This window comes from Thunnus thynnus, chromosome 5 (genome assembly GCF_963924715.1).
Source record: "Thunnus thynnus chromosome 5, fThuThy2.1, whole genome shotgun sequence".
Classification (NCBI taxonomy): Eukaryota; Metazoa; Chordata; class Actinopteri; order Scombriformes; family Scombridae; genus Thunnus; species Thunnus thynnus.
Window position 1 is genome coordinate 4,873,077 of NC_089521.1, and position 14,942 is coordinate 4,888,018.

Sequence of the window (14,942 nt, forward strand, 5' to 3'; positions counted from 1 at the left end):
TTCAGCACGAGAGAAATATTTATCTCAGTTTATTTAGGTAATTTTTAATTTACAGAAGCAAACAAGTGACTAACTTTACTCAGATATCTGATGGGTTTTGGTGTTTGTATGGATGTTGTAGAGAGAGTCAGTGTGTCAGAGAGCATTTTGTATTTTACTTTCTGTGTAGCACTCAGCAACCTTAGCACAAAGTGCAGTAATATATTAGACAAAGCTGTTAAAAATGCTGGAAAATAATAAAGACATTTCTGCAGTAACTGAAATACAGAATGCAAAACTATTTTTTCTTTTTTTGGCTGTTGGACAGTTTACAGTGTAGATACAGACAGAAAACACGGGTATTGACAGATGGGTATGACAAAGTTCTCGGCCAGAATCAAACCGGAGATGTAGTTATATGGTATGTGTTTCAGCTATGAGGCCACCAGACACCCAGAGTCTAAACTTCATTCATTTGACATGTGTTTTCACTGGGCCTTAAACAGGGTTTCATAACAGCCTTCTGTGAAGAGAACACCATGTTACATTTAAAAAAAAATCTCTAATGAAGGCCCTGTGATGAAAAGTGTTGATTAAATAAAGCGCAGACTTAAGTCAGTTAGTCTTGCTGAGTTGTCTTTCACACTGGGGTTTCTTGTCACTTGAAAATCTAGTTAACTGGTGCAGTAACAAGACTGTTTACACCATGTCTGCCATGTCATGTCTGGTACTGGCAGCCTCCACTCCTCTGATTGGACCATCTGCTTTGTGCCTGCATCGGTGCATTTCTGGTCTCCTTGTGGGGAGGAAGGTCAGCCATGTTTGGTAGTGTGCTCAACTTACCCAGCTCATCTTACTTTCGTGGCTAAGTTATTCCTGGTATACAGTGTGACTTCACATGATTAATTCTATAGCATTCTTATGCACCTCGTGTCATTATCCAGATAATCCAAAATACATTTGAACACCAAGTATTTGTCAGTCTTTGACAAATACTTGGATAGATTTATTATGATTTGTTAAACATGAGATGATTTTTCAAGCTTAGGTTACGGGGCTCTATTTTTGTAGCAGTGCAGACAGTAGTGCTACTGTATGTGCTTACCTGACCTGATAGTAACTTTACCCATCTGCTTGGTATTTTTGTACAGTGCAAAGGTGGGACAACAGGTGTAAAGAGATGGTGTTGCATTCAAATGAGGCAGCACAAAGCAAGGTGTTGGTATTTCAGAAAATTTGAAAATTGGGTCATACTGTACATGCTGTACTGTAAATACACTTCAGAGAACCAGATCTGTTTCCAGCACGTCACAAACTGAAGGAACTGCACAGCAACTGTATAACACTGTTGTATAATATAAATAAACATTTGCAATTAATTGTAATTGTGACCGATTTCACGCACAAGACAGAGCATGTCAGCTGCTGTTACACTAAAATAGAGCCCACGGTTTTCACCTTCAGAGAGGCCATGTAATCGATGGCAGTTGCCTAGAAAAATATAACCATGTTCCCTTCCTGTTCCACTTGATTTCCTTGAATTGTGTCCCTTACCGCTTCTTGAGCTCTGTGTCACTAACATCATTACTGGTCATGATTCTGAGTGCAGCCAAAAACTCCTGTAGAGTCAGATGGACAAAGCAGTAGGCGTTGAGATGCATCCCATCCTCCCGTCTGAGCTCCACCTTGCAAGAAGACAGAGACGTGTATTATTTATTATGTCACTAACAAGACTAAGAGCCTATGGCTGTAATGCTCACTGTAAAGAAAACCTTATTCTAACCTGCATCAACAATCAGGCAACAGGACTTCTTGTAGCCCTATTATTATTTTCATCTAACAGGTATACGCCTCACTGATATCTGAACTGCTTTCATTTCCTGTGGTCACAACTGTGACACACTTCTTCCTGCTGCTCTCCATTACAAGCTTTTCACACTGAAACATCTGGAAGACTTCTTCAAGTGAAGTAACTACAAGAAGTACATTGTTTGATTAAAAAAAAAAAGCTTTACATCAAGATATGAACTTTACTCAGTGTTTCTGGGGGCAGATTGATTTTACATATTGCAAAAGATGGATGTGAAAAGGAGAAGCAGCCACAGTGAGCAATGAAGAGTTGGAAGAGGCAGCTGAACTGAAACCACATGCTACAGCATATTGCAGATATCCCAACTATAGAGACATGTGGCATAAGAGGGTTGTTACAACGTTACATAACTATTTTGCCTGAAATATAAATGCATTCCCAACACTAGTAATTTAATTTTTAATGCAAAGCAAACCCACAGTTCACAGTTCAAAGAAGGTATGCCCCCCCCCCCCAGCACACACACACATCCCCCGACACCCATACCTCCTTCAAGAATATCGCCCCCTAGTTTTAGTGGAAGCTTTGTACACCCACAGATATGAAGAGAACATTCACACATTCAGCCATGTCTAACCTTTGACAAGAGCCCTATCCTGACTGAAAATTTCAAAACATCCAGAGGAATTTCTTCTTCCAGGAAGATGATGCTGCTTTCCTCTAACCCTTTCCATGCCAGCCGACTCAGCTCACACAACTCAGACCCATATTGGCTCAAGGCGGTCAGCGTAAACACAGAGCTACACAAAGAGACAGAAAATAAACAAATGAATTTGCATTTGATCAGACTTCAATTAAACAACAGTATTTGCTGCAGTGGTAGATTCAAGCATCGTGTGAAAGTTAAATCTGAATTGACATTGAATAGTGACTAAGCATATCATTAAAATAAAGAAGTTACACAAATGGGTTCTTTAAATAGACAAGAAGCGAACAGTCAAGCTCTCGTAAGTCACCTTGTCAATCAAATTCATTGAAATGTAATGCTATGTGTTTCCGCTGATGGTGTGAAGTGGTGTTAATAAGTTAAGTGCTCTAAAGAACCTTCACCTCTGTGGAAAACTTGCAGGCTTTAGCTTGACATTTCTTCCTCCTTTATCAGGGTCATGGCTCAGAAATGCACCAAGGACAGTGAAGTAGACCTGGGTAAGTGTGCTGGGTATCTGAGGTGGCATGGGAGGTAGCTGGGCTGTGCCATTTGTCCCATCCATCACTACATCTTCACGCCCTCCTCTTGTTCCTCCTTGGATCTGCACTCGTTTTACCTCCTTCTCCATCACTTCTTTTCTTTCCTTGCTTCCTTTCTCTTCTCTCCCGTCTCTGGATCTAGCTCTTGTCCCTTCCTCTTTACATTCCAGCAGTAAATGCTCCAGACAGATGCAGCAGATGTTGCAGAGGGCAGGGAGGGAGGACATGGTAAGGAGGTGTCGATTAGAAAGGAGGAGATCTGCTGCCTGGACCCCAAGAGTTCTGCTTGTTGAGTGACCTTTGCAGTTGAGATATAAATTAGTTAAAGCCCACAGACACATAAGGCAGACCCACACAGGTGTTTTCACTTATTTAGGCTGATTACACCTCATGTCATGAGAGAGCTTGATCGATTGATCCCTGAGTCTCCTCATTCTGTGGCACCTGTTAAATTATTTTTATTGCATCAAGTTTAATGATCTAATGTAATTTCCGCCAATAAAACACTTGTGTGGTTGTAAAAGGTCAATGTCAAAATATACACAAGAAAATTGCTTTGTACGGGTTCAATTGAGTCCAATAAACCTATTTTTTTTTTTTTTTTATTGCAATTTATTTGTAATCTATTCTAAAAACACATGATACAGCCTTTTTGCAATGATCTACTGATCTACTGGTACATGAGGTCTTGAAGGGGTACACCAGCAATTCTGTGATGCACACTAAATACATGCTTAAAGCTGGGTGACATGCAAAAGAGGCCAACATATCCTGACTTTAAATCCCGAATACTGGTCAAGCTCCAAAAAATGCTGGATCCTACACTTCCCATAATGCAACTTGATAATTCATAGTCTACTTAATGAAACATCAGGGGTTATTTTAACAGACTTTGGACACAGAACACATTTTAAAACTGGTTTCACAGGCTAAGCAATACCTTATTGGCCTGAATGTAAGACAATATTTTATTCTGGAAACCGAAAAAGTGAGGGTCGTTTTATTCTGAGGACTAGACAATTACGTGTTCACAGGATCATTTGAATGGAGAGAGTACCACTGTAACACCAGCTCCTACAGTGAGTGTTGCATTATGGGATGTTTGTATCCTTGCTGTTGCTAGGCTAGTGAGTGTCTTCAAGTCAGTTTATGGTGTGTCTTTTAGAGTCAGTCAGCGTTTAGTTAGCCCCGTTTAACCGGATGTTTCTGCCATGAATGAAATGACGAATGGAAATGAGTCACAACTGCATCTTCTGACATCTTCACTGCAGACCGCATTTTGACTGTTTCCAACTGCCTGACAGCTGAGTGTGTATGTATGTGACTGATCAACAAGCTAGACAAAAGACACTGAAATATATTTTAATAAAACAACAAACATCACAATGTAAATATAAAAGTATGCAAGTCTTCACCTTTTACTGCAAAGAAGTTGTCCACATACTCCTTGATCTGGTGGCGGTCCCACCCCAGCAGCTGCCCCACTTTATCTGATACGCCTTCCAAATCGATGACGTCTCGCACACGACAGGTGACCACCACAGTGCATCCCGGAAGAAGCTGACGGTTTAACAACCCTGAGATTAGGTCTGCGACAGGCAGAGGTGTTTCTGGGTTCAATTGTTCTCTCTGCACCTCTTGTCTAGTGACCTTGCTATGAAACTCATCATAGCCATCCAGCACCCAACAGCTTTGCTCTGGATTGGAAATGAGGTAATCCAGAATGGCTCGCTGTTCAAAAACATAAAATTAAAGAGTAGCAAGGACAATGTATTAGTGCGGTTTAGTGGTAATATCAAAAACGTAATTTTAATTTTAATTTAATTTGAATGAATATTTCAAGCATATTCTTTTGACTGGTGAACATATCCAGTGGACATTAACTAAACTGAGCTTGTGAAATACCTTTAAGGGTATAATAACAAGTAGTTATTTGCATGAGAGATGCAAATTTCCCAACCACATCCATCAAACTGTACCTGCACACACCTATTTATAGCACTTTACTGAAACCTGTTTTTAAGTATAAATAGCTTTTGACTCGCCTTCACTTCTTGACATTCCTCATCTGCCCCCTCCTCCAAATTCTTTACACTTCTTCACTTTAGAAGCTGTTGCATTTAATCACAAATTAAAGTGGACTTGTGTAGAAAATAGCATAGCTCTAATCTCTAAATTTAACAGTAGGACCAATATTAACACTAGAAAACTTTATTAATAAAGCCCCTAATGAACTGCCAATTAACATTAGAGCAATCTTACCACACTTAATCTCAGTACAGGACTGCTATAAGTGCTAAATATAATCAGCTAATAATGACAGCATATTTAACCTTAATCCTACCCACTGGGGTACCCGCAGACCCCAGAGGTATACTTTTTGTCATATCTCACAGTAGCTTTATTTTATCATTCCAATTTTTAATGACTTTGTCAATCAATTTGTTCCTAATGATTTCATATCATTGTTTTCTGTTCCTGTTTTAATTAGTGCTTTTTTAAAAAAAATACCAATGTACTGGGGTCGGGGGGACTCCAGTCAAGGGCATCCAATTCCGCCTCTGCAGTTTTAACAGATAGAACTATTTATTGAGTTCATGTTTGCCATGGATCACACACTATCAGGGGGGTCGGGGCACTCTGTCAGCCATTTTGAAGGCTTTGTGGAAAGATTGTACTTGGGATAAAAGTTGCAATTTGTATTGAAGAAAAGTATATATTTTTGCTTTACACAATATGCGAATTAACTGTAACTTTCCTACAATAATAATCTGTTTTTTTTACATTAATTATGTAACCAATAATGTTTTGAGGAGAAATGAGTTAACTTTTTGCTATGATGGTTGTTTCTTACAGTAGCTTATTCTTGGGGTCCCCAGGGACCCTTGTCGGTAGTCCTTGTATGTTAAATATGTTGGTAGGATGATTAACATTGTACTTTCACATTTTACATCACAAAAGTCAGACATTTGTAAAGCTGCGGGTCTCCTATTGCTACCTGCATACCATTTCATCGTGGCACCCATTTGGAGGGAGGTAGACTCGGAATAGCAACTCAGACAGGGTGAGAGGGTGTGACAGTAGGTTGAGCTGACGAAACTCCAGCAGGACAAACAGGTAGGATGAAGGGACAAAGCCCTGGATGATAAGAGAGGGATTGAAACAGAGAGAGGGAAGGAGGGATAGAGAGAATAAAATAAAGACAAATTACAAATTGAACCAAGGAGAGGAAGAAAAGTTTAGAAAAATGACTAATTATGAAGACATATTAATATATAATCAATAGATCCTGATCCAAGGCAACAAATATTGAGTATCTCTCATACTGCGTGCTGATACAGTACCCAGTATACATTAGGTGAGGTCAATAAAGTTTTGATATTAGGCAAATGACAGCTGATTAGCTCTACAAAAAACTCAAAACTTCAAATGTGTTCTAAAACCAACAGACTTCACTTACTTTGCACCACACCTGAGTAATGCTGCTAGAGGCAATGGGACCATTTTGACCTGAAACGAACTCTGCTAGCTGATGCACACTGTCAGTGTGGTTATCATTAAGTGAAACTGCTAGCTGCTGTTTACTTGTTTGTGTTTGTGCACCCCTCACTGTATGCTATATGTCAGAAATAGGTTCCAGGTGATACATTTTGCCTTCACCAATCCAGCAAGGCGATACCAGACATACCTAATAATAATGTAAACATTTATTTAATGATGAGAAACAAAAAGGTGAGCTTACAAGGCCATGTGCCCACTGCTCTCCTAAATGAGACATGAGCAGAGTTTTTCCTGATCCAGCCTGGCCAATGAGAACTGTCACCTTTCCTGCAGATCCTTGGAGGAAGGTCTCCAATGTCACTCTAGATTCCATAGATCCATAATCCCCATCAGGCTCTGAGTTAGGTGAATAATGTATTTTATCAGTGGACAGCACACTTTAATTTTGCATGTCTATTACATTTCTGTCAGAACGACCAGGCCACTCAAATGAAGATGCATTTTTTTCTAGGTTGGGTGTTTTCTTCCATTTTCACCCCTTTAAAGTCAGTTTTTATTCACTTGCATGTACTACATTGAAGTATATTCATAAAATCTCCCATATTTAAGATGAAGAAAGAATATTAACTTATCATACATTTGGTAGATTTTTGGTGTACAATAAAAGGACGTGGCACTCACCTGGCGTTCTACCCCCTCTGTCTGATGACCCAGGGGTTTGATCCGGTCTGTCCCTGCCTCTGTTGGCTGCTTTTAGGCCAACCCACACATTCTCCAGCTGGACATCCTGCACCAGGTGCTCTCTCAGTCGTTCCCACCTCCTCAGCAGCAAATTCATCACTGCAGCAATGTAATGCTCCCAGTGATCTGTGGGTATATCAAATTATTCATTATTCATCATGGAGAAAACTTCTTGTGGAGATGCAAAGTTACAATGCACAAATAAATAGCAGCCCTTTTTTCTAAATATACCACGTCCTACAGGGGCAGATGATCCCTTTTGTAATAATTTAATTGCAGTGTCAAGAGACAAATTCCCAAACATACGTGGTGACATATGCAATTATTTTAGAGCACTTGACATGCAAAATACAAAGTTTATTAAAAAAAGTACAAGAAACAGGATTATTTGGTTTGAAAAGTTGTGTGTGTGTGTGTGTAATCCAAAACAAAAATTCCAAAATATAATTAATTAGATGCTTGGCTGAACATCAACAAAAACCAGAACAATAAAATCCAAACTCTGAAAGCTCCCAGTGCAAAAAACTGTTCATTGTCCCTACAGTTGTGATTTTTGGAGTCAAGTCTCAGTAGGAAACTAATAAACTCTTAAGACCGCAGACATCAGAGCAGAGTTAACCCTGGTAACGTAATACTCATTAAAAAGCACCTTAAGATACCTGCTTTACTACTATAATTAACACATCACTGTGGAATGAATACTTCTCATAAAATTTTACTGCCGATGCAAACTCAGTTCTATAGTTACACGTTGATGTTGGTGGCAAGCAACAGTTGGTGTGTGTCCATATGGCGTTTGTGTCTGGCAGGACGCTGGGGAGCGGAGAGGGGGGGAAAAACGCTGCGCACGGGTTTTGTTTCTATGACAACAATATCTTGTCAACAGCGCCGTTGTATGATAGACTAGCATCGCCCCTTTTGATTTAATTATCCATTTGTCATTCTTAGGCTACTATCTATTTGTTTGAGGACGCCATATCTAATATATGATGGGATGCCTGAAAAGGAGCGACGCTGATGACACAAGCGCCTTTTTGAAAAGTTCAGATATTTTCAACATGATGCGCTCGGAACAGCCGCACCAAAAAGCGCTCTGAAAATAGATGCTGATTGCAGCGCATTTTCTGTAGGGCGGCTGCACGCTGCGCGATGCTGAGCTCTCTCTTCACCGAACAATTGAAAAAACTTTAACTTAGATTTATTATCAGAACTGGATGAAATGTTTCAAATGGAAGCCAGTCATTCCAGTAAGAGTAGCTCACTGCACATACAACAAAAAGTCTGAAAAAGAGAGAGTTTAACTAATTCTTTAAAATTAAAAAAAAAAAAAAAAAATCACAACACGAAGAGTAATAAATTACCTTGTGTGTCGTTCAAGGTACTTTGTTAACAGTTTTATTGACTTTTCAGGAAGCAGGGAATTTATGCCAATTTTGTTGCGATAGTCGATGAGATAAATTTGGAGCAAGGCTGACACTGCCACACTGTACCCAGTTCTAATCCTTGGACTTTAACCAGTGAATAGCTATTTGTACGGTTAGTTTGTGCATGTGAATGTAGCTGCAATCTAAAAAGGTTGAAGTGTCCTGAGTACCAATCCGTGGGCGTTTAGTCAGGTGCTGCTCTGCATGAGGCAATGATGACTTCCCCTCTGTTACACTGCAAGTGGAAATTTCACAACCATCTACAGAAAAAAAACACATACAAAACACACATATAAATACTGGGGAAAACTAGAGTGAATTACACACTAATACTATCTAATGCAATGCAGGAGTTTTGAATATCTGGCATAACAACTATCCTTCACTTTTACTTTCTAAATCATTTTGAGGTGGAGGCAAAGAATCAAACGGGATTGTGGGGGATTCCCAAAGTGAAACAAAAGAGAGATGTTATAATATTTAATAAATATAGGCCGATTGTTGCTAGACAGACTGCTGCGTGGAGATCAGTTACCTTTCATTTTCATGTTTACACTTCAGTTTGTAACTAACGTGCAAGCTAACCATGACACTACCTGCTGTGGAATGCTTCACTATGAACTAAATAAAGAAATAAATGCCAAGTAAAGAAACACTTTTTTCACTTAAAAACAGATAGTTTGGTACTGCAGCCTCTTCGAGGAAAAAACATGCTTGACAGATTATTTTAATTTCTTTAATGTCTTTCAGATGAGCCACATCTTGTTTTACAACGTGTGTTAGGTGTGCCGTGCCCCATATGCAAATTCTCCAACACAGACACAGCACAGTACTGTAGGTGAAACAGTACTGTGGGTAGCCTCAAGTTAAGTGAACTGAAGAAATGTCACCTGATTAAACCTTTAGATGTATAGAAAGGTGGTTCTGAAAGGCTGTAAATAAAGCAGAACAACTTACACAATCAACAGAACACACTCTACACACTGTATACGGCAGGTGTTCACACATAGGCTACCAGTAAAGGCTTGCATAAGTACACATCTATATACACATGCACATTCACACCTGTATAAATTCTCACACTCGCACAGACAGACAGACAAACAAATGTTAACTACCTGTGTTTCTCAGAGACACTGGTTCTGTGGCTGGAGACTGTATGTCATCAACTGGACAGACAAACACATTGACATACTGTTAGCCAGGCCAGCAAAAAGACTAGTACATGTATCACTTATTATTCGTTATCCCACTACATGCAGTGAACAGAACAAAATGTGGAACATATATATGGCTTTGTGGAAAACGTCATTTAAGTAAAAAGTGAGAGACAGGTTGCAAGTATTGTTTGATTTGCAGCACAAGAGACTGAAAAAAATATAGTTTTGTAGCCTGCTATGCTATCCAAATTAGTAACGCAAAAATAAATAAATTACTGAGACACAAAATATTGAATAGTTATATTTAAAGGGTAAATCAACATTGATAATCTCACTGATGAACCAACAAGAGTATTTACATGAGCACTCAATAACATGATTGGTTAAGTATCATTTTGACAGATTGTGCAGTAAAAGGAGACATTGGCATGACAACCATACACTGTATGCGCCAATGTCAGCAATAACCACACCAGGGCTAGACACCGTTTATGGTTGAGTGTTGTGCTTAAGTTACAGTTTAATCAGGGCATGCTACTCCCACAGATATTAAACAGTAGAAGATTAACCACCTGTAACCACCAAAAATTAGATCAACTTGTCTAACTCAAATGAGCGAGCAAAAGAGAAAGAGCCAATTTGTTCTTTCAACAGACATGTTTTCTAATTGGGCTCTTATTTAGATAATTAGTGGAATAAAGGTTCTGGGGCTGAAATATGCTGCTGCATTGCTCTCTATGGTGTTGCACTTCTGGCCACACCCTTACCAAGCTGCAACAGAGGGAACTTATTATAAGCTATCATGAACGAAAGAGAAAACAGAAAGAAAGAAAAAAACTATCCAAATCACTTCCGTTTCAACCAACAGCAGAAATGCAGCAGCAGTTGCCCTGCAGTGCACCCTGTGGTCTTTTTGTTACCTTACCCTTACAACACACACACAAAATTTTTTTACAGCTTTCCTGCCATTTATAGACTGTCCTTAAGACACTGAACTATAACTTCTCATAATACATGTCTGAGATTCATACATGATGTATGTGTATGAAACTAAATACTACCTCTTTAATGACTGAAATTAATTTTTGTTGTGTTTTACAGCCAGTTGTGGACTGTCTGTAGGCCAACTGAAGGTGACTGGGGATGCTCTGACTGCATAAACCTTTTAGCCAAGGACTTGCATCACTTGTCAACATTTATAACATCATCTCATACTCACTGGTTGTATATCCAGCCACTGATATGAGCCGTGACTCCAGATGCATAGGGATGTTCTCACACAACATACACATGCTCTGAAGGAAGGTGCGACAGTCTGCAGTGTTGGCAGTCTTGAAGTACTCCAACATGGTTGCTGCTGCTGCTGAAGAGCTGGAGAGGACCAGCTGGTTGATGTTATATCGTGCATCACTAGGTATCATTTGGCACAACTCCATTATGACTATGGGTGACTGACTGCTAAGGATCCGAAGGAGCTCTGAGGATTCTTGTGCCAAGACGGAGTTTACATTTTCCTCATCAGGGCCACCCTCCTCATCCATGGTCAGACTCCATCAGCTGGGACACAAACACGAAAATATGAAGCACAAGCACAAAAACATACAGTGTATACATTCACACACAATCTCACACCTAAAAGACAACTTCAACTAATGAATACATTACAACAAAAAGAAGAGGTGGACTAATGCTGCTATTTTATGAATTTACAAATCTAATTTCTTAAAGGAACTTCACTTAACAGCCTTTATTTTGCTTACACGTAAAAACTTTTTCAAATGCGTGCTCTAGCTGAGGTCGGCTCCACCCAGAAGCTTCTTTTACATGTATCTAATTAAACACCCATTACGTTTCCTTTGGCTTTTTATTTTTATATATTGTTCAGTAAAGCGCTCCTCTGAAGAACAACTCAGTTTAAAACTCACTTCTGTGAATTAATAATAAGAAACAGACAAATGATCAATAGTTAGGTTTACGTCAATAGTCGTGAAGAATTTTTATCAGATATCACATCTCAAACAACGTGCGCGTGCGCTTTCTCAGCACTTTCGTGTTTTTCTATAATAAGCTAAGTAGCTCGTGCGCACGAGCTATACGTTTGTCTTGTTGTCGACTATGAAGCATACAACATACACAACATACAATATGCATATATAAAGCAGGGCAGCCAGTGCGCGTTTTCTCCTGGTATCTTCCAGGCTGAGTGACTAGAGACGAGGTCATTTAAGGTAACACATCGCAGTGCGCTGAGTCTTTTTATCTGCATCGCCACAGAAACAAGTTTTTAGGCTTCGCTGCGGTTCTTATTCAGTAGAGGGTAAACTGAGACTGAGAAATAAAACAAGAACTCACCAATAACTGTAGTGGTAGACTGCATCTCACCGCAGCCGGACAGTCTGTTATTGTAAAACGAAAGTTAAGACAAGGAATTAAGTTTTACTTTCGTTTTCGCTCCAAATAGAGTATCTGGGGTCAGCTGTGCTGAGCCACAGTGCCTTATCTTTTCCTCTCAGGATCTCTGAAGTTTTACTTCATCCACGTATATTAATACATGCTTGTAGCTATGATCTGATTTCGAGCAGTCTGAGATTATAAGAGATGACCAGATATCACTACGATCTGTTCATGATCAAGAAAAACACCTGATGCCTGTTTTAATTGGGCATCTACTTTCATTATTTGATGAAGCAGAGAGGGGAAGGCAAAATGACCTGGGGCACTTCTCCTAAAAGATCTGGCCATTCTTATGGTGGACATTTTGACTTATCATGCCCGGAATAGTACTGGTGTAAAAATGACAAAAATGACAATGAAGGTGTGCCAGTCAGCCAGCATGCATATTACAGCACAAGTTAATGGTATGCAGCCGTTATTAATGATATTAGTTACTCCTGTGTTTGACTATTCAAACTGTGAAATGCCTAAAGACAATACCAATAATTTGAATTGAAGTTGAAAGCACTCATGATCTGTATCTACTAAGAACTGTTGTGGTGCTCAACAACAGGAACTGATCACTGCAACTGAGTCTAATGCTCAAAGCTTGTTTGTAAGTATTCTCAGGGAGACTGAATCAACAAGATCCCATCTATCTGCTCATTCCTTCTCTACCCGTGGTGAGCGGCAGTCCATTTTTATCCTCTTTTTATGCACACAAATAGATTATACCATGATTGGTCAAAGGCAATACTGTACTACGCTATCTCACTTTGGTAACCAGTTTGCTGACCAGCCTTTTACAGTTACTTCAACAACTGCCTTGTGCCTCAAAACACCAACCCCCACCACCTGACCCCTGACCTCCTATAGCTTCTGTCTTCATTCTCAATTCTCTGACAGCTATCTAATTACATTGAGATGGCATACTTAGGTAGACACAGCACACCAAATGTTGCGTTAGCTTACAAGAAAACATGTAACGAAAGAACTTCAACACATACAGTATGTATTATAATAATTAATGATTACATTCAAATCAGGTGGACTGTTGTGTGAAATGAACAGATGATGCTCATCCCTTTTACTCCTAGTGGCACAAAATTAACTGAGGAACTCAAATCAAAATCTGTCATAGATTTTCTCATTTAATACTGTCAAAAACATCAGAATGTAACATGTGTAAATAGTAGTTTTGCTTGTTCTTATCAATGTAGCTTAAAGGGTATATGGCTTTAGATTTTGACTGAGTGAGGTAAATTCTGCAGTGGGAGGGCTTCACTGTGAGCCATCAATCATGTTCACAGCTACTGGTTTGGTTGGCCAACTGTCATCAGAGCATTAAATAATGTTAAACATAATTTGTTGAGAAACAGGGCTAAGTCTGAATAAAACTACCTCTTCAGGAATCTGGAGCATATATATACAGTATATATATACTGTATATATATTTTTAACAACTTTTTTTTAAATAAAAATAAAAAAAACAACAAAAAAAACTATATGATACATACAATAAGGCTGTGCAATGATGTGCTGTATAAATGGTCTAATTATGAACAATTAAACCACATCTTGTAGACATCTAACCACAATGTGAACTAACTCAAGTATCAGTTAACACTCAAGTGTTTGTCTGCAGCAACTGACAGCAGATATTTATATTCACACATAGAGCAAATAAACACAGTTAGATAACATGTTGATTTTCTAAATGCAGCAGTAGTTGGCAGAAGTGCAATAGTCTTGTCAGATGCAAAATAGATCGTACATTTGTGTAAATGTAACATTTTGAAAATTAACTTATGACAAACATCTTTGAAATAATAAGTAATATAACTACATATTACACCATTAAAAGACATTTTGTGGCATCCAAGTGAGTAAATGCAGGGTCATGGCAACATTTTAACACATTATCTCTTCTTAAGTTTAGATCAGTAATCAGTTTAGATCAATATACAGTCAACCAATCCAGGGCGAGCCTTGCACGTTCCCACTCTTCGATGACATGCCCACTTCTTTCACCTCCTTTAAAACTACTCAAATGACATGATGGAGTACGACAGAGGGCCCCCAACAAATGCAGCTTCAAAGACACCGTATGTGCTCCTCAATGCACCCCATGTTAGCTGACAACTGACTACTAAATCAAACTCACCCTACGATGTAGACATAATCTTTTCTAATAACAAATAATGGAGCTTGGAACCCCATTGAATGTACGTTTCAGGAGACAGCGACATTCTTGTGAAATCATATTAATGTTAGTTGTGAATGTGTGTTAGTTTAGAAGAAAAAAAATAAATGTGCAATTTTTCTACATTAACATGTTGAATAAAATGGAAAAATAAAAAAATAAAATAAAAATAAAAAATAAATAAATAAATTTAAATAATACAATTTTATTATTATTATGTTTTAAATGTAACAATTAAAAATAATAATATTCAATTAAATTTTGGCTAAATTAGTCATTAAAAAGATTGCATATAAAATATATAACTTTTACAACTTTTATTAAAGTTATATTATATATAACTTTCAATAAAAGTTACATATAATAAAAGCCATTAGCTTGGAAAAATCAATCACAATATCATGTCAAAACAAGTACCAAAACCACTGTCACTAATCTGTATA

At 38.5% G+C, this 14,942-nt stretch overlaps 1 protein-coding gene across 3 annotated transcripts in view; it reads right to left on the bottom strand.

The window, feature by feature from the left end:
• Positions 1-12,426, bottom strand: part of nlrc5 (NLR family, CARD domain containing 5) — a 34,410-nt gene extending 21,984 nt beyond the window's left edge. The window contains exons 1-11 of one of the 3 annotated variants that reach the window (XM_067588803.1): positions 12,216-12,426; positions 11,083-11,420; positions 9,822-9,872; positions 8,874-8,963; positions 7,220-7,405; positions 6,861-6,934; positions 6,044-6,175; positions 4,453-4,768; positions 2,900-3,335; positions 2,427-2,589; positions 1,534-1,664 (exon numbers count right to left, since the gene is read on the bottom strand). In XM_067588803.1, the coding sequence (XP_067444904.1) occupies positions 1,534-1,664; positions 2,427-2,589; positions 2,900-3,335; positions 4,453-4,768; positions 6,044-6,175; positions 6,861-6,934; positions 7,220-7,405; positions 8,874-8,963; positions 9,822-9,872; positions 11,083-11,404 (1,901 nt within the window). In that variant the 5' untranslated portion in view covers positions 11,405-11,420; positions 12,216-12,426. Of the gene's footprint in view, positions 1-1,533; positions 1,665-2,426; positions 2,590-2,899; positions 3,336-4,452; positions 4,769-6,043; positions 6,176-6,779; positions 6,935-7,219; positions 7,406-8,873; positions 8,964-9,821; positions 9,873-11,082; positions 11,421-12,215 lie in introns of all 3 variants that reach the window. The other 2 variants (XM_067588801.1, XM_067588800.1) reach the window with 2 other exon arrangements.
• Between the last annotated feature and the right edge of the window lie 2,516 nt (positions 12,427-14,942).